Source organism: Heliangelus exortis, chromosome 2 (assembly GCF_036169615.1).
Source record: "Heliangelus exortis chromosome 2, bHelExo1.hap1, whole genome shotgun sequence".
In the NCBI taxonomy this organism is placed as follows: Eukaryota; Metazoa; Chordata; class Aves; order Apodiformes; family Trochilidae; genus Heliangelus; species Heliangelus exortis.
Genome location: NC_092423.1, coordinates 94831398 through 94859294, shown reverse-complemented (window position 1 = coordinate 94859294; position 27897 = coordinate 94831398). Strand labels below are relative to the sequence as shown.

The 27897-nt window shown below is 34.4% G+C and overlaps 1 protein-coding gene across 4 annotated transcripts in view; it reads right to left on the bottom strand.

The window, feature by feature from the left end:
• Window positions 1-349: 349 nt before the first annotated feature.
• RTTN (rotatin) overlaps window positions 350-27897 on the bottom strand; it is a 119980-nt gene continuing 92432 nt past the window's right edge. For 3 of the 4 annotated variants that reach the window (XM_071737068.1, XM_071737069.1, XM_071737066.1), the window contains 15 exons: window positions 21853-21961; window positions 20539-20737; window positions 19469-19559; window positions 18378-18531; window positions 18088-18225; window positions 16932-17143; window positions 13568-13673; window positions 11182-11276; window positions 7661-7738; window positions 5995-6121; window positions 4628-4827; window positions 4063-4330; window positions 2837-2940; window positions 2415-2484; window positions 350-781 (listed from right to left, as the gene is read on the bottom strand). In XM_071737068.1, the coding sequence (XP_071593169.1) occupies window positions 699-781; window positions 2415-2484; window positions 2837-2940; window positions 4063-4330; window positions 4628-4827; window positions 5995-6121; window positions 7661-7738; window positions 11182-11276; window positions 13568-13673; window positions 16932-17143; window positions 18088-18225; window positions 18378-18531; window positions 19469-19559; window positions 20539-20737; window positions 21853-21961 (2034 nt within the window). In that variant the 3' untranslated portion in view covers window positions 350-698. The remainder of the gene's footprint in view (window positions 782-2414; window positions 2485-2836; window positions 2941-4062; window positions 4331-4627; window positions 4828-5994; window positions 6122-7660; window positions 7739-11181; window positions 11277-13567; window positions 13674-16931; window positions 17144-18087; window positions 18226-18377; window positions 18532-19468; window positions 19560-20538; window positions 20738-21852; window positions 21962-27897) is intronic. The other variant, XM_071737067.1, reaches the window with a different exon arrangement.

Genomic DNA, 27897 nt, shown 5'->3' with positions numbered 1-27897 from the left:
TAAATTGGGAACCAACAGATTGTGTCTCAAATGCTTTCTACGATGATGTAACACAACTAAAACTGATGCATATACGTCATACCCTGAATAAACTACGTTAACATAAATGTCACCTGTAGTATCAGCAATTGAGAGCCCTTTTTCAATTGTTAGCATCTAAAAAACAAAAAAAAAAATGTAGCAGTTTCAACTGAAAACTCCTACAAAACTGAAATGCATACCTTGCTGTTCTATCTCTAATATGTATAAGACACCATGACTACCAACATTTTCATTCTCGGAACTAAGTTGGGTTTCAACCACATCAACAGCAGTACAAATTACAATCCACTGACAACAAATGCTGATCTCAATTAAAAGCCTCTTTATTAAGACCAATCCAAAATAGCAATTCTAATACTTTACAGTAACAATTTCACATCCTTTTCCTCTGTATATTCCTTCTTCTGTGTACATACTTTACATAGTAGCGTCAGTACAACTTCCCATGGGGATTACACCACAAATATTTTGAACTGCATTTAGTGCAATTTCTTTGGTTCAAAGTGATGAAACTCCTTCCTCAAAAGCTTCATAAATTTATTCCATAGAATGTGTGCTGCTGTCACATATCCATGAACTGGAAGTGTTTTCTTTAAAGTTCAGGCTCCCATTGAGTAAGGTGTCCAATATCAACATTAGAAGTCATTTAACGATCATTAAGAATCAAGAAGCTGCACTATATTCTCTAAGCATCTTAAATAGTAGGCATGGAGTTCATTTTCTTCTGGCTTTGGAGCAGCTAAAAGAAATTAAAAAAAGCAAGATTTGAAATTCTAGTTGATTCTTAATACAAAATAATTTTTCAAAGACTGCATCAAATTCCATGATATTTTATGATCTTAATTGATATGCCTGATATTTTATGATCTTAATCTCTACTTTACGAGAAGCAAATCAAGTACAAATACATTATGTTTCAAAAGTCTGGATTTTTGGGAGTTTCTTGTTTGGTTTTTGTTGGTTTGGGTTGTTTTTGGTTTTTTTTGTTTACAGCTTTTTAGCAGCTTTCCAAGCCCCTAATTAATTGTAACAAATAAAGTGAAAACTTTTGATTATGCTATGTCACAATGAGGACAAAGTGGAAAAATGGAAAATACCAATAGCCATCATTTTGAAAAATTCTCCTACTTGTATTGAGAACAACATCAATTTTAGCCTAATTAGCACTGTAAAGTGATCAAAATTTTAATAGGGTAGGCTATTATTCCTTAATGCAGGAAGCTATAGGTGACAACTTCACATAACTGTCTTGTAACAATTAGAGTTTAATGAAATCTTTCACACTCGATATTTTGATATTTAAATGTTTATTGAATTAAAAATCAATTGTTCAGTCCAGGACTTTATGTTCTAAAGCAGTACATAAATGGAATCAAAGATACAAAGTGTTAGTTTGTAAAAGCTGTGTATTTCTACCTTGTTGAATCAACATAATAGTTTGAAAAGCAGTAGTTATGCTATGAAGAACAATATAAACATCTAGTTATTAACACAGTATCAGTATATAAAGTGTTGTCTTATGTAATGGTTAATAGTTGATTTAGTAAAAGATAAGTTTGAAACAACAAACTCCTCCTTATTAGGATCAGTTTTCAATGTAGGCAGAAATTTTGTGACAATTCTGGTGTGCAAAATACCATTGGAATTCAGTATAATAAGCTACTCAATTGATAAACCTACTTAAGTGTAACTCTAAAGCAATTAAGATCAGTAGGAACTCAATGACTTAAAATGAAACATTTGCACGTTTTTGCAAGATCAGAGTCTTGATGCGACTATCAACCAACAAAGCCATTATTAGCTACTGAAGCTCCAGCTGCAGACCATCATTTGAACATCTTTCAGTATGAATGCTCTTGAGCTGAAGATAGCAACCTATCATATAAAAGTTATTTAAACAATAGCTAATGTTCAGTTACTTGAGTAAAAAAACTCAAGCTTTCAGAAAGTGAGTTAACCCAAAGTACTGTAGTTTAAGACTGGCACAATGATCTCTTCTGATCCCTTCAGAAGTGCAGTTAAGCACTATTAAGCAAAGTCAGTGTTAAATGAACAATTTTCCTTATCACTGAATTTAAGAACTAACATGGAAGCACATTGTGCAAAGAAAGCATTTTGCTGCAAGCAACATCAGACTTATTCTTACACACTTAACCTTAGCAATTACCTGAGGTCTTATCTATAATTTCTTAATCAAGAGACACTTTCCATCTGGATTTATAAGAGGCCTAACCATAAATAGCCACTCATGATTTGGTAAACAAAAGAATCCTTTAAAAAACTAGTACAAGAAAAACTTACTGCAGTTGTATAAATTGAAATGCATTCATGATCTGTCTGATTAAAAAAATGGCATTAGTTGGAAGACTTACTTTTCTTCACTAAAGAATATGCCTCATCTATTCTTCTCCTTACTGATGGATTCTTCAAAGTCACTTTTGCCTGTAGCACACAGAAACACAAAATACAGTGACTTGACTTTCTCCTGCACATGTTCACATTTGAACAGCAAAGTTTAGAAAACTGCAATCATTCAGTAGAACATGAGATAAAGGAACTTTAGAATTAGCATATGATTGTATTGTTGCACAGACTGCATTTATAGAATCAGTAGCAAATCAGAGAAGCTACTTCCTTATCATGTTGCTTAACTTCCTAAGCTGAGCAGCTATTATTTTAAATAATAAAATAGAACTGCTGCTGTAAAATTAATTTTTATTCAATTAAAGGGTATTGTATTTTTTATAGCATAATAAAAGTAACATTACATTTTTTACATTTATCAAATACTAACCTTCTGACAATTATGGAGCAAAGCCCAAAGCGAAGCTGCTCCTATTCTTTGAACAGCACAGCTATCACTTTCCAAACAGCCAGACAGTACTGCAATTGCTTCATCTAATGAGAAAAATCATAAAAAAAAAAGAAAACCAAACACCTCATATAGAAAATATCATCAGAAGCACACAGATATATTTAGACATCTCAGTATTTTGATGCTTGCACTATACTTATTTCTGTGACAAGTATTGATATAGCAGAGGGAGTACAGAAACTTATTATCAGAATAATTTAAATATACTCACATTGAAAGAAGTGTTAAAAAGAACATAAAAAACCAAAACCAAGCAACGCTGAAAATTTAAGCCATCAAGTAATAAAACATGCATGTTATGTACAGCAATCAGCTATGTACAGGGACCAAGTAAGCCATGAAACTGTTTTATAACTCCCAGTAGCCACAATTAGAACCACATCAGAATGGAAATTAAGATGTTTCTATTTTCCTTAGTACTTATTATGTAGATGATTTGCAGCCAATGAGAACTATTTGCCATATCACTGTAGGTGCCTTGATTTCCTAGCCTTGGTCTGAAGCCAGACTCTTCAAGTCTGCTTGTATACTTCATAATAAAAATTCACAGATATGACTGAATAATGTATGCTTAATTAAGGCAGCAAATCAGCAGGTTGGGAAAAAAAGGGCTCTACAGAAAACCCGCTGAGAACTTTTAGAAAAGACAAGAACATTCTGCAGGTGAATGGGGAAAAGAAACATGCCTTTTACATACAACCAATAAGTTTTGTGCATGTTATTACATTAAATATATATGCCAAAACAGAATTTCTTAAAGAAATTGTTTCAAATTGACACAAGGAATCCTTCAGCCCCCCCGCCCGCTGCCCTCCTTCTCCCATGCCCCTATAAGCTAGCTGTTTGAAAAAATTGAAAAAATCTTTCACTCATAATGGGTTACTATATTCAAATGATCAGTCTTATAATAAAACTCAATCTTTTAAAAAAAAAAAATCTACAAATTTGCTTTTCCTATATGTTCTCATTTTACTCTTCTGACAATATATGTGTTCTATAATTACTCTAAAAAATATTTTTTATAAAAATGCTTTTCTAAGCAATATTGAGTTCTTGGTCAGTAATCCAAATTGCAATACAAATACAGTAGTCTGCATGATACAATATTCTCAGAATAAAATAACATACATCCTCTAGTTACTTACCATTAGCTAATATTTTTGGTTTATTAGTTGGACTAAAACATACATTATGTAGAACGAGAAGTGCTAGATGTTGACTGCTCTTGTGCTTATATTTACACATTTCCACAATCTGGTCCAAAAACCCATTTATCTTCATAATCATCTGCTGTCCATCTTCTCCAAGAGATATGTTCAGTAATAGCTTTAGCCAAAGAGTAGACACAGTACCAGGATTTTTATGACTTCCTTTTGGTAATGAAAGAGACAAAAAGTTCTGCAGGAAGTTACTCTGTCAGAAAAAAGAAAATGAACGTTAGAATAATATTCTGTGGTTTGCTCATGGCCATTTGAACTTCTAATTTGCATACTTGACCAAAAACTAGTACTAGCATTTCATTTACATATTTCAGGGAACCCATTGTAAGGATTTTTGAAATACAACTGAGAAGACATAATAGTTTTTATTCCTACGGAACCATCTCTGTATGAATATGAACTCAAGACATGCCACATTGAAATCTGAAGGTTTATTAAAAAGGAAAATGTACCCAGCACATTGCTAAAATCAAGAATATTTTCTACTTACCTTCTGAATAATTCCTTTACAGTCATGAGACAGAGCAAGGTTAGAAAGAAGACAGAAGACCACCTGCTGAATAGGGCTGTTATCATTTGACACTTGGGAAGCCAATTTCAAGATGTTATGCATTAAGGAGTTGCCAGCTGCACTTCGTGCAGATGGAAGTGATGATTGTCCACCACTGGCCCAACAAAGTGAAGCACAACCTTTAAGAAGTGAAACGTTTTTTGTAGGAGAAATGCACATACACATCAAAAAATAAACAAATCTACAGAAAGAGCAGCCTAAGAGCTCAAAGATTGAGACTGGACTTCTGAAATAACAGGAGGTTTTTTCTTTGAACTGCAGTGAAAATGCTTTGAATAGAACCATGCCTGAATGTGGCTGTTACAGGAACGTGCCTACTGTTCAGAGAAGTTATTGCTCCATCTCAGAAAGTCTCTTCAAAAGCAGCACATTCAAGTTATTACATAATTATTTGGCATCAGAATCTGAAGGGACCCTCTGAAACTGGTTCAGAGTTAAATCTGTCAAAGATCTCTTTTTGAAAGGTTTACCAAGTTTCTTAAGGCATATTTTTCTGAGAAATAGAAGTGCTGCCTGCATATGTCATTACCTTGTACAACAGTAGCATGCAAAATCCTAAGCTGCACAGCTACCAGCTCAAATTAATACAGTGCAGGGAACAAAGCTACCAACATGATGTTCATGCACAAATATGCATTTGTACCTTTTTACTTAGTGGCATTTGCCATCTACAACAATGGTTAATTTCTTACATGGCAAAAGTGAAAAAAACCAAAAGAGATGGGTATTAACTGTTAGAAAAATTTAGGTGCATTTCTTTGTCTGGACACATTAAGGTGAAGTGGTTAACCAGTGCAGAGTAGGTAAGTGTCAGTCACCTCGTAAGTCAACCATTCTGAACAGAAAGAAAAAGCATACTTAAACTGATTTAATTAATTACTGAATACTTCCAAAACAAATCTTCTCAACAAATGTTGAATTACAAATTGTCCAATGGTACAGATAACATGTTCTCTGTAAGAATTCCTAGAGTAGTGTTTCTACATAACACTATTCTGTTTGGCAGGATTTTCAGTGTAACCTTCAAACATAATAGTTTGAATTAAATACTATTTAATCCCTTAATACACTTGTACTCTTGCTAAATCCAACAAAATGAAACAGGATCTGAAAAGAAGTCTTGAGTGCATTAAACTCAAAACTCTTGACAGACTTTGGTTATTACTACCATAAGAGAAAAGTATAATAGCACTGGTCCATCATTCTTTTCCCTTCATTATGCTTTTCTGTTTTAATTATTCTGGTTAAATATTTTGATGTGTTACATCATAGAGTGACTCTCATACCTGCAGGATAGTTTGCAGTGTAGACACAAAGTAAATGAAGAGCTATTTGCATTGAAGAGTCGTCTAGTAAAAACCACGGCCACAGTGAATGCAGAACAGGAACAAACTGAGTTTTGAGAGCTGCCATCTACAAGAGCACGAGGAACAATTTGAACTATTATACTATTAAATACTTTGAAAATTGAGTATTAAAAAAGTAGCATTTTTATCTTATTGCATCTCATTGCTTTGCTTCAAAAGATTGTAAGGAGAGAACTGACACACTCATTTCAACATGAATGGAATTAATTCCACCCCATTCAAAATCAATCCACATTTTAATTCTTGAGACACATGCAAACAAATAAAAGAACCCCATAAAGATTTATTCATTCCAACTATGACTGTTCAAGAGTTTCCTATTTCAAAGTTTTATTCCACTCAAATTTATTATTGGAACGTAAAAAGCACAGAACTAGAGGAATGCAGTTCTACAGAACAAGTGATAGAAAACTTCAGCTATCATCAGCAATTTCCTTCTCTCCTGCAAGCAATTGGTCTTGTAGACCCCTGATCAAAACAATAAAAATATTCCACAATTATCTGACATTATGGCACAACCTAGTTAGGGATAACCAGATGGCTCATCCAGGCCCATAATTTATGTGGTCTTCTGTTTAAAAAAAGCATGCTACCACATGCCCTTAACAGGGGTACTTCTGGAAGGTCTGGAAAACTTTGGGTTCTACTACAAGAGGAGTGGTGCTTGAGTTAAGAGTTTGCTAAAAGTAGCACAAGCTGTATCAGAATACCAACACAAACTACAAAAGAGAAAATGGAAATAAGTGTGCAAAAGGTATCAACAATAAGAGAGGATGAGTAGTGATCAGAAAGAATTCAGGAAGAATGAAAAAAATAATATAATATTTCTCCCATGGAAACGATGTAGGCAGAAGAACTGAAGTAAAAAAGAAACTGAAAAGCACAGAGATAAAGACCAAAATGTGAAATGAAAATTAAGACATTCAAAGCAAGATTCTAAGAAAGAAAAGTGATAGAAAAAAAGAATTAAGGTGAGAAAAAAAAAAGGTACCTTGAAGGATTAGTGGAATTTAACTCAGATAAAAAAAAGGAAATGGTAAATTATTACTTAGGGTTTAGTTGTTGGGTTGGGATTTTGAGGTTTGGTTGTTGAGTTTGTCTTTCAGAAAGGAGAAGGAGGGGAAAGAAAGAGAGGGGGAGGAAGGAGAGGGACAGAAAAAAAAGAAGACAGGCAAAAAAAGGAGAGGGGAAACTACTTTCCAAGATTCGAAGTGTATCTCTTACACATCTTTCTTGTGGCCCCACACTTTTCTCCACATCCATTATTTAAATTATATGCTTTGAGAATCAGAATTATTGATTAAAGCAAAGCAGAAGTGGGTATAACAAATGATAGCCATCTGGAGCCTTTGGGAGATGATATCTCAATGTGTACACTAAGTTCCTACGTCATGTATAAAATACTCTTAAAGGGTAGGAATAATAATGAAATCTCAAGTATTTGTTGCTTGTTAATATGAATTTGTTGCTAAATTAATATGAAGCTTAAATTTAGCAAGCTTGGAAATAATTTGTAAGTAGAAAAAAAATCGTCTTAATTCTTTAACTGCATGTGCTCACATTATTTCAGTATAAGAATACTTACTTTGCATTCTTCATTTTGAAAGAGGCAGTTTCTGAGGAGCTGCATAGAATGCCTTAGCTGCTTGATAAGGTTATCCTCCTATCCAGAGAACAATATTTGAAAATCATCAACATAAGATGGAAATATTTTGTACAAGGAGGAAAGAAAAGAGGCTCAAATCTAAGGGTCACATCCCTTCAGCAGAGTTTCCTTCTGATCTCAGGTAGGATTCATAAAAGCTTGCTTTAAACATGTACACAGAAAACACTTATAACAAATTACTCAGTCATCCTCATCTCTATAACCTTTCTAGAAGCACTGATCTCACCAAAATGTAGAGCTCTGTAGTGAAGAGTTCCATTACTTTTACATCTAATGAATGGGCAGGAACACTTCCTGGGTATTTGTTGAATCCTAAAGCAGACTTATAAAACAAGTCAAATGAATCACTCCCTAAAACCATCTATTTTTCTTCCTTGGATAAAAACAAGGATAAACTAGCTCTGTCTTGCAGAACTCTACACTTGGTCACACCAACTCATCCTTATATTCCTAATGTCTTACTTCTCTATACTTAATAATAGAAATAGTTTTCAACCTGAGTATTACAAGGATAAATGGACATCTGGACAGTGAGGTACTATACTAAGATTCAATAACAAGTAAACACAGTCTCTATCTTCATGATTGTGCTATGACACTAAAAGGGTAACAGTGGCTGACCAAACTGCTATAAGGTTGACACACTCAGATTCCAATATGTCTGTTTACCACAGGAGTCTATTTCTGCATTATAAAGCATAAAAGAACTAAAATGTAAAATAGGACTCATGCTTAATCTAAAACAATGTGAAGCAACAATGCTTGATTATAAATCATATCATGTACACTTAATGACACTTAGAGATGGACTAAAAGTCTATCTCAAAAAAGTTGATGAAATTCAGGTGTAGTAGATGAAAAAGAAACACACAAGTCATGATTACAAATGCATTTTATGAGTGGTTTGTCTCATTTTTAACTAAATTAAATACTAACTCTAGGAAGCTCCTTCAAGAACTCCTATATGTATTAATGTATTTAATAAATACAAATAGCACAAAATCCCATAAAATGCCACAAGCTACAACCTACACTTACTATGTAAATTTCTAGGAGGCTGAAAAAGTTAGATATCATCTTGATGGCACTGCCTGAATTTAATTTTTAATATATCCTGATTTTTATTAAGATACTATTTGGAGGGTTGAGGTTTCTTTTTGAAAGCTTGGTTATTTGTAAATAATTCTCATGTCTCTTGTTAACATTACAGTAATTATTTTGAAAGAAAAGTAATCTCAGGTAAGACTTTCCCTGAGGATGAAGCTAGGTTAAAAAAGAAAAGAAAGGAAAAAACCAGAACCTCTGATAACTGGACTTTGAGAGCTGTGGCCTGAGGGGCAGTCTTCTGAATGATCTGCTAAAACTCACTATGAAAGCAATGTTTCAGTTTCCCTTATGTGAAAATACATTTCTTGTCCTCATGCACCACTTAAGATGAACAGCATGCCTACGTGTAATGTAGTAACTTGCAGTCCCAGCTTAGCAGGGAAATCTGCCACAAGGAGTTTTGCAAGTATCTTTCAAAGAATTCTTAATTAAAACATAAACAGTTTTTCTGATTTTCCTTAGAGGCTCCTTTCCTTTCAATTTCTTTGAATTCCTACTACATTTAGAAGAGAAGCGAATGTACTTAGCTTCCCCCTAAACCAAGAAATATAAAGAACCATCTGACTTCAACCTCACTGGACATAACCAGGGCAGGAGACCTTTCAGCCTCCACCCCTTGTAGAAAAGTACAAAAAATGTGTTTAGGAGATTAAGAAAAAATATCGCAGCCTTCAAATGTCAGGGTAAAACTCAAATTCTTTTAAGATCTCATTGTTATAAAACAAAGTTCTACACTCTCAAAAATCAAGGCTAATGTCTGTTTGTGCCAATGCCTCAGAGAAAAATACCACTGAGCTCAAAGAAGGCAGATATATCCTGCAGGAAGATGTTTTCTGCAATTTCTGCTTTATGTGGGAGTGGACAAGATATGAAAATTGACAGCAGAGGTTATTGTCTGTATTTAACAATCCTCTTAGGTGAAAGTGGTAGAAAACAAGCAGATTGCAACAAAGATCTTATGAAACTGCTGGTGAGAAAATCTATGCCTAGAGGTAATAAGGAAGAGCTGGGTGATGTTAAGAGACTGGAATAACTAGAAGGAAGGTTAAAAAAGGCTAAACAAAGCAATTGTGAATGGGGAGAAGAAATGAGGAGTACAGGCAGTAGAAGGAATACAAATATTCAGTTAAAAAAAAAACCTCTGACATCAAGTTAAAGCCAGGGACAACTGAGTCTGATGACAAGAGATTGAGATGTGCAGACCAAGCACGCAGGAGGATTGAAAAAGAATTAGAATTGGAACCCAGAAATATGAGAAGGTAGAGAATAAAGAAAAATGACTTACATGTGCAAGCTGACTGGAACTGGCTTTAGGGTGGTAGGGAGATGGCTGGTACAGGAACAGAAAAAAACAAAATGGCTAGCTCTAGCTTAAAGTCATTAAGAAAGAAAACGTGAGAAACAGAAAAATTATTACTGTAGAAACAAGATGGAAAAATTAGCTGGATTTGAGATGAACATGATGTCAAGGCTGAAAGTCCAATCATGTCTGAAAATAACGCAGTACTTTTAAATACTGTTGTAGAACAAATAAATATAAATGTCACGTACTGACAGGTAACAAGTGTATGAACACGTATGTGGGTGAATGTCCAAAACTGAACTTTTGAACTTTCAGTCAGAAGCCTGCTAGTTGTTGGCTTCAACAAGAATGAGTTTTTTGCTGATCCTGATAACCTGAACCAAAAGTGTCAAACCTGGAATCCTTCAGTTGGTGAAAAGACATGAGACAGAACCACTAATTCAGAGGCTTAACATGTGTTACTTCACACACAGATTATTTTGATTAAGTAAACAGAAGCTTAGAGTTCTGGAAAGAAAAGCTGGTGATGAAAAGAAGGGTTCCTGAAAAGAAATGGTCTCTGAAAGAAAGAAGTGGGCCCAAAAAGAAGAATGTGAAGATCCAGGCTGCAAGAACAAGCCTGCAAGTGGGTGAAGATCCCAGAGACTAGAGAGATGCATGGAAACAAACACCAACGCATGCCCAGGGGCTTTTGCCAGTACCACTGGAAACTGAGCAGCTGCAAAGCATGAACTTATGTAATTTTCTCTGATTTTTCTGAACCAGCAGTCATCTCCATGCTGAAAAAAGGTGAGACCTATTGAACATAACTCAGGGTGGGAAAATGAGTGTGTGAGACAATCAAGTTGGTAAAAGCTCTAAAATAATTGACTCTTGAAAGTAGCCCTGATATCCAAATCCACAAGGATTTGCCATCTACTCTATTTCATTTGTGACAAATACAAACATGGTCTGCCTCAAGAAAACAAACCACAATAAAACCAGAGCTGGTTAGTTCTTATTGTATCAGTCTCTAGGTTTTCATGGTTACCTTTTTTTTCTGTGCTTTCCCAGGCTTTAGGAAATCCAAATTCAGCTGTGCATGAATATGTTTCATGTCTTCTATACAGCTGCCTATCAGGTCAACTGGAAGACAAAAAACACAAATATTTAGAAGTTCATTCACAATCAAAAATATTTTAGGAAACATAAAATATCTTCCTTGCAATGATCTTGATTATTGTTACCCTCCTGAACAAAGATTTAAGGATTCAGAAGTCCAGATTTTATGAGTTCATAATATATTATATTCTTGATATCAGGAAGTAACTAACAGTCTAGGAGATGAAGTGTTTCCAGCTGACCAATTTTGATAAGAATAGATTTGAGTCCTCTTGCAACAGAGTCCTGTGAGAGGAATGCCCAAAGGAAGGACTGATAATATGAAGAAAGGAGGATGATTTGGGAGGAAGAGCATAGCAGCTCATAACACTTCAAGATACCTTAGCGATCCTGCCTAGAAGACTAAAGGCATTTATCTCACCCAGCTCCTCCCTAACAGCAGCATATTTGCTGCATCTGAGGTGAGACAAGAGAAAGCAAATGATTAGGTAACTCGAAGTGCAAAATACTGACTTAGGCTCTTTTCTTGGTATCTAGAGTCTTTTATTTATTACAATATCAAAGGCTCATGAGATAACTGAAGTTGGAAGAGATGGCCTCCAGAGTCACATAGCCCAACCTCCTCCTCAGAGTTAACTATAAGATCAGATAAGGTTTACCTGCAGACTTATCCAGTTGGGTCTGTCCAAAGAGACTGCACAGTGTGTCTAGCCAACCTGATCTACTGCTTAAGTGCCTTCAAAGGGGAAACACTTCTTTACAGACAGTCTGAGCCTTACCTTACAATTTATGACCATTCTCTGCCATCCTCTTACACCATGCACTGCTGTAAAAAACTTTGCTTGATTTTCTTCAAAACATCAGAGGCTTGAAAAGGCTGCTACAAGTCCTGCCCGAAACCTTATTTTCTTCAGGTTAAACAAGGTCAGTTTTCTCAGCCACTCCTCTAAGGACAGGTGGACTCAACTACCTTGGTGGCCCTCTGCTGAACTTGCTTCAGTTTTTTGATGTCCTTCTTGTACTGGGCCAAAACTGGATGTATTATACCAGGTTTGATCTAACAAGTGCTAACTAAGTAGAGGAAAGACAAACCTTTTCTCTCAGGCAACTAACTGTGTTCTTTTTAATACAGCCTAAGATGCTGTCAGTCTTCTTACATTCAGCTTGCTGCCTACCTAAAGGTCCTTTTTGACATCCCAGTCAGCCTATACTGCTGTAAGAGCTCATTTCTGTCTAGGTACAAGACCGTGCATTTGTATCATGAAAAACAATTTTTAGGAGCTGAAAAGGTGATGTTACAGCTGCAGATTTCCTCAGAACATTGACTTGAGAAGTCATCTTTCACCTCTCTAAGATTTGTGTTGCATCACAACAAGAATGACTTGAAGAATGCTCTAGCACAGAATGTGATGCACCTCATGCACAGTGCCCTCACAGGGAGTCAGGTCCTAGATGATCTAGTGGGTCAGAACAGAAGAACCCTGATAGAAGCAAAGGCTGAGACCACCTGAGACCACTGGGGAAGAGCAGAAAGTAGGTATATAGCATAGGATTTGGAGTTTCCTGCCACTATGAGCATCAGACATTGAGTAGGTATGCCTAGGCTATTTCAGTGCAATGTAGGTTTAAAGGTACAAACCAAGAGTGATGCAAGTAACAAGAAAACACCCAAGGCACAATGTACTTGGGCTGATCAGCAGGTGTTAAATATGTGATGCATGAGAAATGCAAATAAAGCAGACTCCCTCGTGTTCTAGTGGGCACAAAATATTTGATTTTTTTTTCTTTCGTTTTACTACTTTGAAGTAAAAAACTTAGGTAGAAAAGATGTTGTATTGCAAGGACAGAAGGTTCCACTTAAAATGTAAAGGGGCAAGAAAGAAACAAAGAGACAGGGAAGAACAAAGCTGAAAAGAAGTAGTCTTTTCTTGTCCAGGTACAGCCAGAACTAAATACATAGGGCATACTTTTACCTACAAACCTGCACTGGCATAGCATGAAATGAGAAATTAAAGATATTACCAGTGCAAAATCTCCAGTATAAAATGGATGAGTATCCTACTAGAAGTAAAAACACCCCACAGGTCTCTTTTCCCTCTAACACAAAGCTGTGACTTCATCACAAAAGTTTAGACTGGCTACAATGTACTGTAGCTGAAAACATTATTAATAAGTTTTCTTCGTAAAAATCTGCAAAAAATGTCACCGAAAACTAGCTATTCTTTTTGGGAAAAAACCCACCACATTAATTTAAAAATACATGCAACACCTGCAAGTCTTTGCTTTACAAAGCATATACATTTTGAAATGCTCACCTTCCAAAGCACATTTCTGGGCATTTTTACTGACAGCTAACAGAGACAGCAATGCATTTGTAGTCACTTCTTTCAGCACATCCTTTGAAGATGTTCTTTCACAAACCTACAAATAATGCAATTTCATTACTGAAATGAAAAAGTGACCATATTAAACGTATTATTCGTATCTATAAATATGTTGTTATAGTCTACATTTTCATTTGGAGGATTCACGACTATATTCCTGTCTAGAGTCCTCCCTCTATGTATTCATATCTATAGTTAGTCAGCATTGAATTGTTTCGTATTTTCTTTTCTAACTTAAATGTGTTTTTTGGTTTGCTTTGGTTTTTTTCCTTCCAAACCCACTTCTTTTACTCAAGAAAACATTCTACCTTCCTAAAACATAGACTCCCAGCCCCGGCATTTCAGATCTTCGTAATGGCATAAAGCTGAATCAGGGGAGGTTGAGCTTAGATATCAGGGAAAGGTTTTTCACTCCAAGGGCAGTCGGGCAGTGGAGCAAGTTCCCCAGGGAAGTGGTCACAGCATGAAGCCTGCTTGAGTTCAAGAAATGTTTTGATAATGCTCACAGGCACATGGTGTGATTCTTGGGGTGCCCTACACAGGGACAGGAGTTGGACTCAATGATCCTGATGGGTCCCTTCCGACTCAGTTTATTCTGTGATTAATATTCAGCTTTGCTATCACAGACAAATTCACTGACAAGCCTTTACTGCAATCTCACAGTGATAAAGAAGAAACATTAAATACCAGTGAAATTCTTTAGAATAAAAATATCATTGACAGATGGGTTATATTTTTAGATACTCTTCCAACTGGAGAAAGCTGGTAGATTGTCTTATTTTTGTGAGGCCTTTGTGAGCATCACATTATTTCTAATAATATAAATATAATCTCTGAGCTTTCAACAGAATATGTACTTGGAATCATATAACAAGATAGTTGAAAGATGAGAAGCTTTGTGTGCATTATATATTATGCACTAGAGAATTCTGCCCATCTTGCAATTTTCTCTAAAATAGCATTCCAATACTGACATCCAATATAACAGAAAATCGTACACAATTTAATCATAAGAATACAGTAAAAAAAAAAACAAAAAAACAACAAAAAAACCTGTTGCTGAATCATAGTAGAAAGAAAAACATATCTTAAATTTAGCCAAAAATACAGCATCCTTAGAAATACTTAACACTTCAGACAGAAATTTCATGAGTGCCTAGCCACAGGGCCTCATAGATTTTACACCTCTACATACATGACATCTATCACCTTTTATTTGCTTTAATCCTCCAGATAGTAATTGCCTAAGAAATTTTTCAAATTGCAATATGCAGTAAAACATCAATGTATGTTCTAGCATTATCATTTATTGAAGTGTTCAGTGTAACCATGACTAGGGATGAAGAGTAGTAAGTTAATAATTTGTAAAAAAAAAAAAAAAATAAAAAAAATCCATAAAGGCAACTGATACAAAATTAAAGCTCCAGAGCATGGATTACATTCCTAATTTATAGCTAACAAAATTTACACATTTAGGCTACAAATGGTTTTATTAGGTCTCAGACAAAAAGTTGAAGTTGTCAACAAAAGAATGTTCTAAGTAAATTAATTATTTTTCTCTATTGATAGGGGGTGGTTTCTTTTCAAATTTAAGAATAAAGATGCTTGAACAGTTAAAAGTTTTAAAAGCTTAAAGCTATTTTACACAAGCCAGGAAAAAAAAATAAATGTTGAATTCCATCAATCCTACACAACCTAAAACGTAGATTTTGCGACTTATCCTCTCAAAGGCTTTTGCCCTATTAATTTTCTAGATGTTTCTATTTTTTCTTAGTACTTAGTAATATTTTAATAATTTTTTTTTATCAATTGCTTGTGTACTTTACTTCAATTAAGTATCTTGTGGCTGATTAGAACTGATTAAATAATTAAGGTGAGTTGTCTTGTATTTGTATCCTTTTAAAAACATTTTAATTTCATTTTACTATTTTCTAAATTTTATCTTCAAAAATAGCAACATTCAATTCTCTCTTGAAATTCATTAATGAAGTTCATTTCATTCTTTTCTGTGTTATTCAGTTATTTGCTTGAGTGGTTCTCTTGATGAATGATGACATTTAAACCTTTTGGTTTTGTTGCTTGGTTGTTTGTTGGGTTTTGGTTTTTTTTGTTTGCTTACTTTTTTTAATAGCTCTTTCTTTCCTAATGCTGTTATCTTTTTTGAGGGGATCAGAGCAGCTGTATCCCTTTCACATATTTTAAAGCCTCAGCCATCATAGGTTAACTTTTGAGTATTTTTATGAACAAAATGCAACGTACCTCTACGTATCCAAACAGTTAAAAGGAAAATTAACAGTATCTTATGATACTCAAACTATTATAGTTCTTGATGTACTTTCATTGGCCTGGCTGCAGTTAATTCTTCACTGTACATTTTCTGCTGTCAGCATAAAAACAATCACTTTCTGCTGCCAAATATTTGTAATCAGTTATGTATACTTGTACAAAGTACATGAATATGACTTATAATACAACACATCTTTTCTGACACACTTCCATGCAATAGCATTTTTTGTGCCAAAGCCAAGGATTTCAGTTTTAGACACATACTTAAAAGCATTAAATACAAAATCCTAACAGGATATTTAGCAAATTATAGGATTTCAGTGAAGCTCCCTCGTTTTGTTGTCAGAGTCTGAAAATCATGTCCTCACAGGAAATCTTAATGCACTGAAATTAGTTGTCAAAGAGACAGGGTATTATATTTTTAGTGGGTTATAGAGTGACACCAAGAAAGATCCACTTAGGAAGATTCTCACCCCTAAAAGGCACCAGGTTTTCAGGGGTCAAAACTCCATGTCCCAATAAATAATAAAATAATAATATAAAATATTAATAATTTAGGAGAGCACATAAAAGTATAAATAAATACAATGACATTCCATGAAGACAGAACACTTAGGATAAGTATGTAGAAAAAAAATATTCATTTTGGTTCACAATGTTTACAAAGACAGCTGTTAAAAATAACAATGCTGTCACATCTCAAATTTTAAGTGCCTCACTATTTGTTGGAAAGGCAGAAAAAAAAGAAGTGTATCAGTATTTGGTCAAACATATTTTCATCTATGTATCATCTTCTCTACATGGGACTGCCAGGCACTTCACAGAAGTTACTTGTTTTTGCAGCTTCCAGCTTATTACATGTATTTCAAAAATGAACGTAATATGTCTCAAATAAAGATGTCTTGATTCATAACTAGAAGGAATTGATTTTTTCATTGCATACAAATGGAATGTTTTTTAGCAAAATACAACAATATATCAAGCAATCACACTATCAAATTTTAAATACCTGAATAATTAATGCAGTAAGTTGAGTTACTGATGCCTGGCATCCTTCAGCGTGATCCAGAAGAAAGCTAATAGTTGTATTCTGACATTTATTATCTTTATCTTGGAGTTGTCTTCGTCCTTCTTCATTCAAAAGGGCAGAGAGAAACTGTAAACTAGCCATATATAAAACAGGATACGTGGCTGATAGATGAATACACTCACAAATGGTATCTGAAAGGTTAAAGAGAAAAATAAAAATTTCAATATTTCATTCTGAACAATGTGCTTCAGAAAGCCTTATAAATGAAACTGTGTGAGCCAAAAAGCAATTATACCTGTGCACTGTACATGGAATTCTACAAAGTCTATTTGTAGGCTCGTATGCTTTTAAAAATCTAAGAAAGAAAATTTTGAGCTTTATAGCTCAATTTGAATTTTAATGAATTAATGGCTCCGCATTAATTTGACTATAAAACAAAAAAGCAACTTCCATTTGCTAAACCACTGATTTGTTCAACAGCTTACATCACCATACTAACAGTATCCATCAGTTGCCTTATAAGCAATACGAGTTAGATTTACCAGGTCATATCACATGCACCTGGCTGATTTCACAAGCTTGAATGGACTATTCTCATACTTCAGCATGGAAAGATGACAGAGAATCTTGGTGACCTAGACTCCTGACTGGGCAAGTAACTAATGAAGGCATATTTAGAAAAAAACAAATAAAAAACCAAACAAACCCCCCAAAAACCCTCTATGTAATAATCTTGACATATTATATCTCTTATCTCCTCCCAAGACTTTACTTTCCATTCATTTAAGGTATAAAAAACCCCAAACATACAAGGAAAAAAATTTAACACTAATGGGTCATTTCAGGCTCTGCTCACGGGTGCCATATTTGGTTAAGATTTACAATTAGAATAGCTGACCCATTTAGTCAAACAAAACAATTCAGAAGTTTGTCTGGTGATAAAAGAAAGAGTTATAAAAATCCAATTAAAGATCTTCAAGGGAAAAAGTCTGTCAAATTCTGGGCATATTTGGTTTTCATTCTGGATATGCCATTGGTAATTACGTAGTAGAATCTTTACAGGAATGTCTCTCTTCTATTTTTTAATTTCTTTTATTAGTTGTGAGGTTAAAATACATCCAGGAATAATTATTACCAATTACTGCTGTACAATGATTTGCAAGGGCTGCTGTCACAGATGAAAAAGACACTTGGCCACTCTTCCACAACAACGTAGACAGAAGGCTGAAAAACTCTACCCATGTTTCGTGAAGTGTAGATGTTAACTCAGTATCTGCAAAGACAACACAAGAAAAAAAAAAATAAAAAATCAAAGCATTGAAGCACTGACACATGCACAAGGCTGGATAGCTAAGTCTGACAACTGTCAATTTAAATGAAGATATGCCACTGTCTGGCTATACTGGAAATAAAGTAATTCATTACCTAACCCATCTTTGGAGTTGATGGCAAGAATCATGAAGGTATTTCCCAAAAGAGGTTTCAACAGTTCATCCTGGGCTACAAGCTGAGAGTCCACCAACAAACATGAGTTCAGAAGCCTGGACACAGATGACAAGTACTGAAGTAGTAATAACACCTGTTAAACATTTAAAAAAAGATATGAAATAAAGCCTCACTTTTTTTTTTTTTTTTAATTTGAATACCCACATTACCTCAACTGTTCCATAACATTTTTAATTAACATACACCATTTAAAAGAAAAAATAGGATGTGAATTTTAAAATGTTGTCTTAATTTTTACTGTAGAACATGAAACAGAATTCCTAGTTTGGGATCACATGTGTGACATCAATTTTCTAGTGACAAAGAGAAAAGGTCCTCACGAGAAAGTCATGATTCTTATTATATGTAAGCATCATATTCCTTGGAAGCTCACAGAGACAAAGATAGTAACATTGATAAATATATGTGTATTTCCTGAAAACAAAGCTCAGTTTGAAGCTTTGGGGAAAAACAATACACACTTTATTAATTTATTCATTTGTTTATAATATTTGTTTTCTTTATTATTTTATTTATAAAAACATTTATTCTCGAAACACTTCTGCAGAAACACCTTTTAAAACAACCTAAGTATCTTTCTTCAAAGTAGAATGCAAAGCAACAGAGGCTTTAAAACAGTGTTCTGCCATGAACATAATATGTTCTTTATGCTGTATATACAGAGTTAAAGTCAATACAAAAGTAGTTTCATGTTCAGTGACCCTGTATTTTTTGCATAGAACAAAATTAGCTGAGATCTATGTAAATGTCTGTGGGATAAGTGTCTGCACTCAGTTTTGCTGATGAAAATAAATATAATACTCATGTTTCATGTTGCCTCATACTTCAATAATGTACAAAGAAATTCTATTACATGATTTCTGTAACTGCCAAATTTAATTTGAAAGCACAGAGATAGAAAAATGTAGCTTAAAGCAGTTTGTGTGGATTATGTTAATGAATATGTACTATGCAAACATAATTAATTTCATAATTTAAATACGTTAGAAAGTAACAAATGCTTCTCTAACCTGAGCTTTTACATGTTCTTTATGACATGGGTGACCCAATGGAGCTTTCAGTTCCAAGATACACCTCTGAACCAGATTAGCACTTACAAGACTAAAATAAAATAAAATAAATTGGTTAGAAATACACCTAAATCATGAAGCGTTCTATTAACTTCACATTCAATAGAAGAGAAAATTTTAAATAAACAGAGAGAAAATAAATTATGAAGCACTTTCCCAAAATAGTGAAGTAGAGCAGTAAGTCCAGTGCAATGGCAACTATTGTAGCAGAAAGTTGTTTCAAAATAGGCTAACATGAATTCCAATGTCTGTTACTGCACTGGTAAAAACTGTTTATATTTATTTCATGGCTTATTTTATTTCCTGTAGAAGAATAAATAGCTCTGTAATTTAATAAACTGTATTCAAACAAGGCTGGAGGTTTTCTTCATCAATTGCAGTGCGAAGAAAAACTACAAAAGCTCTGGAAAAACCTTAAAAAAAAACCTGAACTAATTTTCATGCTTCATTTCAGGACTTCCAAACACTTCCTACAGATGAAAGAATTTCTAACAATGTAAGCGGAAACATGGAATACAATCTGAAGACTATTTTGAAGCAGTTCTTCCTTTAAAAAAGAAACAAAATACTAGGGTCTATCATCCAATACTTTCTCAGATCTGGCAAGCATTTAGCCTTTTGTAGTGTGACAGCCCTTGGCTTATTCTCAAAATACTGCATACAATTCAAAGAAGAAAATCATAAAATGCACTGTTCTACCAAAGAAAACTAAAAAAATCACCCCTCCAAAAAGGATGACTAAACAGACACCTAAACAAAAACTCAAACCATTATTAAAGGACACAGTAAACCTATGCCTACCTACTATGTGAAAATAAATCAACCAATCGATCCAAATGATTTTCTTTTCTTGACTGCATTTTTTTAAAAGGCATTTTTGAACACTTCAGAAGCTAGAAGTGATCAATGTATTTAACAGTTTGGGTAAGAAACACTGGTAGATCTCATTTCAAACTTTTCACTTCTACTGCTACACCTTGTTTATAGTTCAGCAGTTATTGATCGCCTACCTGCTAAGAGCTGTTAGCAAATGTGCTTGTTGAAGAGCAGTTCCAGTATCTTGTGGTGTGACAACCAGCAGATTGTGCAGAAGGCTGCAAACAGCTGACAAAAGGGCAGGTGTGACTACAGCCTGCTGTTTAGACAGAGTAGCAGACATGGGAGAATGGTGTTGACTTGGAGATTCTGTTGTGGTTGTATCGCTTTGACCTAGAACATGTTTAGTAAGAACATAGAAGATTAATTAGAACGGCTAAACAAAAAAAACAAAATTCCTTTTTCTTTTTCACAAACTATCCGAGTTCTGTCTACATTTAAAACGGTATAATCTTGTATATAGAGAGAAACAAAAGCAACCAAGAAATTTGGAAAAATACAAATTTCCACTTCTTTCCTTAACAGAAAAATACATTACAAAGTAAATGTTTTGAAAGGATGAATGGATGATAACAGATACAAAACCTGCTTAAAATGTAACTCAAGAATCAATCAACCATTTCCAATTATTTCTGTCAAACATATTTCACTGTTTCACTTCTAAGGAAACTCTTCATGTTTGTTTTTCAATACAACCACTAGAAGCATCAATGGTGGTTGCTCCAGCAATATACAAACTTTACATACATGTACAAATACTTGGATATGGGCAGGCTAATACATGATAATCATCATATCATGGGAAAGCAATGTGCCTATGTGGCCAAGAAGGCCAATGGTATCCTGGTGTAAATTAGTAAGTGTGTCCATCAGATCAAGGGAGGTTCTCCTCCCCCACCTTTACTCTGCCCTAGTGAGACCTCACCTAGAATATGCATCCAGTTCCAGGCTGCCAAGTTCAAGAGGGACAGGGATTTACCTGAGAGAGTACAACGGAGGGCTATGAAGATGATTAAGGGACTGGAATGCCTGCCTTAGGAAGAAAGAGCACCTGGGGCTTTTTAGTCTAAAGAGGAGAAGACTGAGAGGGGATCTAATTAGTGTGCATAAATATATCTGAGGGCTGGGCATCAAGAAGACCTCTTCTCAGTTGTGCCCTGTGATAGGATGAGGGGCAATGGATTCAAGATAGAGCACAGGAAGTTCCACCTCAACATGAGGAAGAATTTCTTTACGGTAAGGGTTACAGAGGAACAGGCTCCCCAGAGAAGTTGTGGAATCTCCTCCTCTGGAAGACTTTCCAGACCCATCTGGATGCATTTCGGAGCGCTCTGCCCTAGTTTTGGTCCTGCTCTGGCACGGGGGTTGTACCTGATGATCTTCAGAGGTCCATTCTAACCCCTGACATTCTGTGATCATTATATACACAGACACAAAGTCTGACTTACCTTGTGCCATAAGCCGATCAACTGCAGTTTCAGGAATAAAGGTGGTGGAAGTTGGGGCTATGGCCTGAAGCTCAACAACACTCCCCAGTGATGGTGTTGCAGACCGAATCTAGAAAGACAGAAAAAGAAATAATTTGATTCCAGCTTCTATAGAGCAGACTTCAATCTACATTTTGCTTGAAGGGGGGAAGAAAAAAAGCAAACCACCAACTCACGAAACCAAAAACGATGCAAAAATTACTGTTCAAAAAATTTTGCTCACTATATATGTGTGTACATACATATACCATTTATAAACATCAAATAATGAAAACTATTGACAGATGTCCAATATGAACAGCCTGAAACATTTCAGTTAAAAACTGATCAATGGCTATGTTACTGGAAATTCCTCCTCTTCGTTTTTTTTTCCATCCATATAATTGACTCAGTCTATGTTTGAATTAAGATAGAAAGGAATTACTGAAGCATTTAAACTCAAATTTTTCATGGGCTATTTGCTCTACTAAGAACATCAGCACTTGTCCATTTGTAGCAGGACACATACAGATAAAAATATCACAAGAGAATTAGTCATCAGCCAAAGCTGAAGTTTCAGAGTCTTTTCAACTCTGGGCACTTCTCTTTACCTTAGGACTGTGTTCCTTACGTGTTTTCATTTCATGGTGAAGATATGGGATATTTACATGACAGTGGATAACTTTACTGTCATACTAACATGCTTCTTCTACCAGTTCTACATTACCATATTATTAATTTTGCATGCTTTCAAAAGTTCTTGATGCTCTTGCTACTCTGATTAAAACCCAAAGTCTGGGACCAGAGGACCTAGATGCTCCAGCTTAGTAATATGCTTTCATGATACAACGTGGTCTGTTGCAGAGTATGGGATAAGCATCTCCCATGCCAGGTCATTTTCCACTGGTGATTTTTTAATTCTCTCTGGACAACTGACATCAGATATATTTCCTTCAAGACTGTCACTATACAGTGTAAAATATTCAGAATGTTGGAGAATCCAATGAAAACCCAAGAGTCACAGCTTGGAGAAGGATGTTATTAGACTTTTGCTCACAGTGAGCTTTCTAAGGAATACTGAAATATATCAAAGTTTTTTAAAGTTTTATTAGAACATTTTTTTACCTAAGGAAATGTCAAAAGTGACTTAATTGACAAAACATGTGGAAGGAAGAAAATCACAGATTAATTCAAAGCTATTGTATCCTTGCAGTTAGGTCACTGATTTCCACGTTTGGCTTTGATTTACTCAGCAGCATTTCGAGCAATAGAAAGTTTCTAAGTAGTCTTTTCTAATCCCTTAGAAGATTTACCCCTACCTCACACTCCCCATCTCTGCCAAATATTGTTAGGCTTCTACCAGAACATCTCAAGACCTCATTCCCTTCATGAGTGAAGGCTGACACCTCCATGCTCTAACTCCCTTCTCTCCCCAGTTTTTTTCAGGTCTCCCACTACTGTCCATGCTACAGTCTTGAACCTTTCTCCTCAAGCATGCTCAGTTATTCCCCAAAAAAGCCAGGTTACTCCAACACAGAAGACAAGCTATGGTAAGATTTGAGGTGTTTGTCTGAAACCCAGGCTTTCCATATAGTTTGGGTCACATAAGCACTAGAACATGCTTGGGCTAGATAGTTTTCTTGTTGTCAAAATGCAGTACAAAGTTGTACTGACCAACTGAAATTCAAATTCTGTTTAGATTATACAAATAAAGCCCACAGTTGACAACTGAAACAAAGTTACATGCTTACTAATTTAAATAATTATTAAAATAATTTACTTATATTAGACTAACTCAATCCATCTTGACACATGGCAAACTGCATTTATTCAGCATTATACAACATTTTCAAGTATTCTAATAAATGTAAAAAATTAACCCTTTTTTAATTAAAAGTATAAATCCAAAATGCAACTTCTAACATTCCATAGGGTTCTCTGGCAACCATAAAGCCCTAAATTGGATTATTACTATGCTGAGAGTAATCTTAAAGATACCATTATGAACTTAAAATATATTATTTACTAATCTGTGACAGCTTATTTAAGTTGCACAGCAATTTTGTGCCCATCTTCTAAAATTATCAGAACACTTTCGGTAAATAAGTAAAACCTAGATTTTAGATATGGTAAAAATTAATAACAATAAAATCACAAATAAAAGCTTTATTTGTTAGGAAAATACCAGCTTCCTGCACTGGTGAAACATTTATTGGCAATTGTTTCACAGTGGGTCACAGGTTAAAACCAGATATTTTCTTCTATCTTAACAGAAAACATACAGTAACACAATGAAGTTGTTTCCACAGTGCTCTGCCTTCCAGGAAAGAAGAGATATTACTGCTTTTATAAATCACCTTTGAGAAGGAGGAAATGGAGGTCTGAGACACTGTATCTAGTCTAGTAAAGGATATTTACTCCTACAACCATATTATTTCTGGGAGCAATGAAGCATTCTGTTGCTTAACAGTGGAAAAGGTTTAATTGGGGAAAAGAAAGAGTTGGTAGGAGATGACAGCTGCAGATTAAAACTAACACGAATACAAAAATTGTCTGAGTAGAAATACAGAAGAAATGTGAGGTTTTTGCCGTTTATCTACTAGAAATGAATAAAAGGTCTTTTCTTAACCTCTAGTATAAAAATCCCTCTGGCATTGCTTTAATAAGCTTGCAGTGATTAATTCTATTCAGTTCTCTTTTCAAAGATTTAAATCACTTAACTGTATAGCACTCTGGTAACCATGGTTCCAGAGGATAAGGCACACATTTTTATAAAATAGCATGATTTCATAGGAAAGAATGGCCATGACTTAAAGCTATCTGGGAAATGTCTGCAGATCTTTAACCTGCACCATTTTTAGCTCAAGTTTTTTTAAAATAACTGATCATTTTGCTGAGCAGTTCTGAGCACAGAACAGCTTTAGTGTTCTTATGCAGTTTGGAGCAAATATATCCGTGCTGTTTTTCTGATCCATATGTACTAAACACAAAATATGTTGGTTAAAATAAGGATAAGGATTTTTTCTCTGTAATGAGAACCTCAGTTATTATTTAAACGATGAATTCCATGAAAGACAAAGACTTTTATTCTTTTCAGAATTAGACTTCTTGAAGCATCCACATTCCAATTTACAGAATATAAAGATAAATTTAACAAAAATATCTGTAATAGTTTGAGATTTTAAAGCCACTAAGTAGAGGGCATATGAGTTCATAAAGTACAGACATCAAGCTCTGCTGCTGTCTTTTAGATGAACTTGAATAACTTATTTTATCCCAACATTGTTATTTCTTACTATATAAAATGAGCAAAATTGTACTTACGGCCTCTGCAAGAGCTCTGACTATTTTATAGGCTAAAGTAAAAAAAAATTGTTATTAATATAGTTGCTATTTAATTTTCCCAATTTTACTTTCTGAAAATTTTGGGAAAAATTTGGAGACAAGGGAAAAAGATTAAGCCAAAAAGTAATTTAGATACTATTTCACTTAAAGTTATGTGAACCCTATGTGAAATCTGACTTTGATAACAGATTACTCAAGAATAGTATTGATTACTTGAAATATGAAAACAGAGAAAACTAATAATGCCTTATTTCTTTTTGTCAGAACTGCTTTCAAATGTATATATTAAAAAAATCTAGCAGACCTTTTTTCTTCACAGAAATCATAGAATTCATAAAAAAGACATCACTTTTGCTTCTGCAAAGATCTTCAGGAAGTAGCTTACCGAAAAAAAAAAGCTGTTTCAGCTTTCTAGTCTAACATTCCGTAAATGAATAGATTTGCACACTAGAACTTTATTTTATTTTATTAAAATAACAGGAGAGCTTCTGATAGAAACTATTCTGCTTTGTTTGATAACTGTTAACTCTCAATTATTTGTGTCTGTTGTCATCCAATCTGTAACACACAAAACCATTTTTCCCTTCAGTAGGACCTGCAGACTCCATTTCATCTGTGATGGGGAAAGGCTGCCATCTAGTGGCCTTGGAACAACCACATCTTCCTGGCACCACCGATGCATAAAATTTAGACAAATTCCTACAAGCTTTTGGGAATAACTTCATAAATGTATTTCTTTTTTAAAATATCAAAATGAAAAGCTTTAGGAACATAAAAATTGTGAATTCCAAGTCTCAGGACAAAGTTGAGTTTACTAAATAGACACTTAATAGTCCTTAACTGCCCTCCAAAATAGTTTGTATTTAGCCTTGGCTCACTTGCTCTGTCTCTCTCCTCCTAATTCATACTGGCACTGGAATATCAGACACCTGCATCTTGCCTTCTGGCTTGGAAACTTACCACCTATCATGTCATCACTAGTATTTTTTAAAGGTAAGAAACATAGTTAATAAAACAGTTTACAACTGCTAAGAAAGACTATGAAGGACAAATGGAAATTAAATTAACGTCTGTAAATGACAACTCAAGTTTTTGGGTCAAACCTTCATCTGTACTGGGGAAAGATGGAAAACAAAATTAAACTTGAATAAAACTCTTACTTCAGCTATAAGAGCATAGTCTTAGCAAATATGAAGCCTATGACATCTGGAAGTTGATATAATGGAAAGTCTCAGTACTACAGTATGCTTTCCATTTTGTATAATTAGTTGTCCACTTGTTAAATGGAATTTCAGAGCTTTATGTTAAACTGTGATCCTACTTGACATACATAAATAAAAAAACATTAATTTGATCTAGCAGATTCCAACTTTTTTTCTTTTTTTTCATGATACTGAAGCTGAAACAATCTCCTGTGATGACCTCTTCATCTCATGAAAACTCCAACACAACTGTAAGTTCATTAGACACTCAAACTTGACAAGAATTGCTTAAATGTAGTTTTTCTCTTAAGTAACATGAACTAAACAAGACAATATTTGTTCAACTTTTATTCCTATAAGAAAGTGGCACTCAAGCTATTCAGTAAAAAGCAAATTGGGAAAACCTGCTTTTAAACAACCCCAGATTCTTATGTAAATGCTTTTTAAGCAGTATTCATGTTAGCATCTTCCTGATTTAGACACACCTTTTGTTTGTTTCAAATATTCAAATTTTAGTATTTGTTCTTAAACCCATAAGGTTTTAGGGTTTTTTAAAATTTGTTTTACATAAATGAAAGTATAATTCATAAAATTTCTGAACTGAGAAATTTTAGCTTAAAACCAGAGTATAATTTTTCCTCAGGTATTGAAAGCCTGACACATAACAGCAACAGTACTATACAGCAACATATTTATAATAAATAGTCAAAACAGCAAGGAAAAATTATAACTGTGAAATATTGCAAACAAAATTTCAATACTGCCTTTTCTATGTTTTGATTTTTATCACAATCCACAGCAAAACTGAGCATAACAATTTTAGTCTAAGCAAGATAATATCTTTTCGTGTCTTAACAGTCTTTGCCATATCAGCACACCTGTTTAATAAAAAAGAAACTTCTGAGCAATTACATTATAATTTCCATCTTACATTAGATGACTATTCATAAACCAAAAAATTTTGAATAAAATCTAGAATTATAAAAATGGATGTTAGTATAACATGTCAGTTTTCTTGAAGTTATGCTGCAGTCATTGAAAAATACAGTACTTTTATCAGGTAACTAACAAATATTATAAAAGCATCCTCCATGGCTTGGTGCAACATTGCAAAACTAGTCTGTAACCATAAGAATGTACTTCAGTTTCTCTGCCTTTGCATTTGACATCTTTAAATACAGCATATGTTTACAGCCTTTCATTGCAGTAATCACCCTAGCCAGAAAAATTTTCTTCAAGCAGCCACCTGCTTTCATATATTTTCTCATGCCTATTCTGGGTTCTTGTAAACACTTGTGCCACTTTTATGTTTTATAAAAGCATTTTCAGAATCCAGTCTTTATGACACAGAATATAATTTTAAACCAATGTATTTCTATGGTTTTGATTGATCCAGTTCTGTAGTTGTGTGGTGTAAATGCAGGTTCACTCTGAAAGGACAGTTTGGCTAAAAGCAGCAGAAGTGACAACTATCAATCGA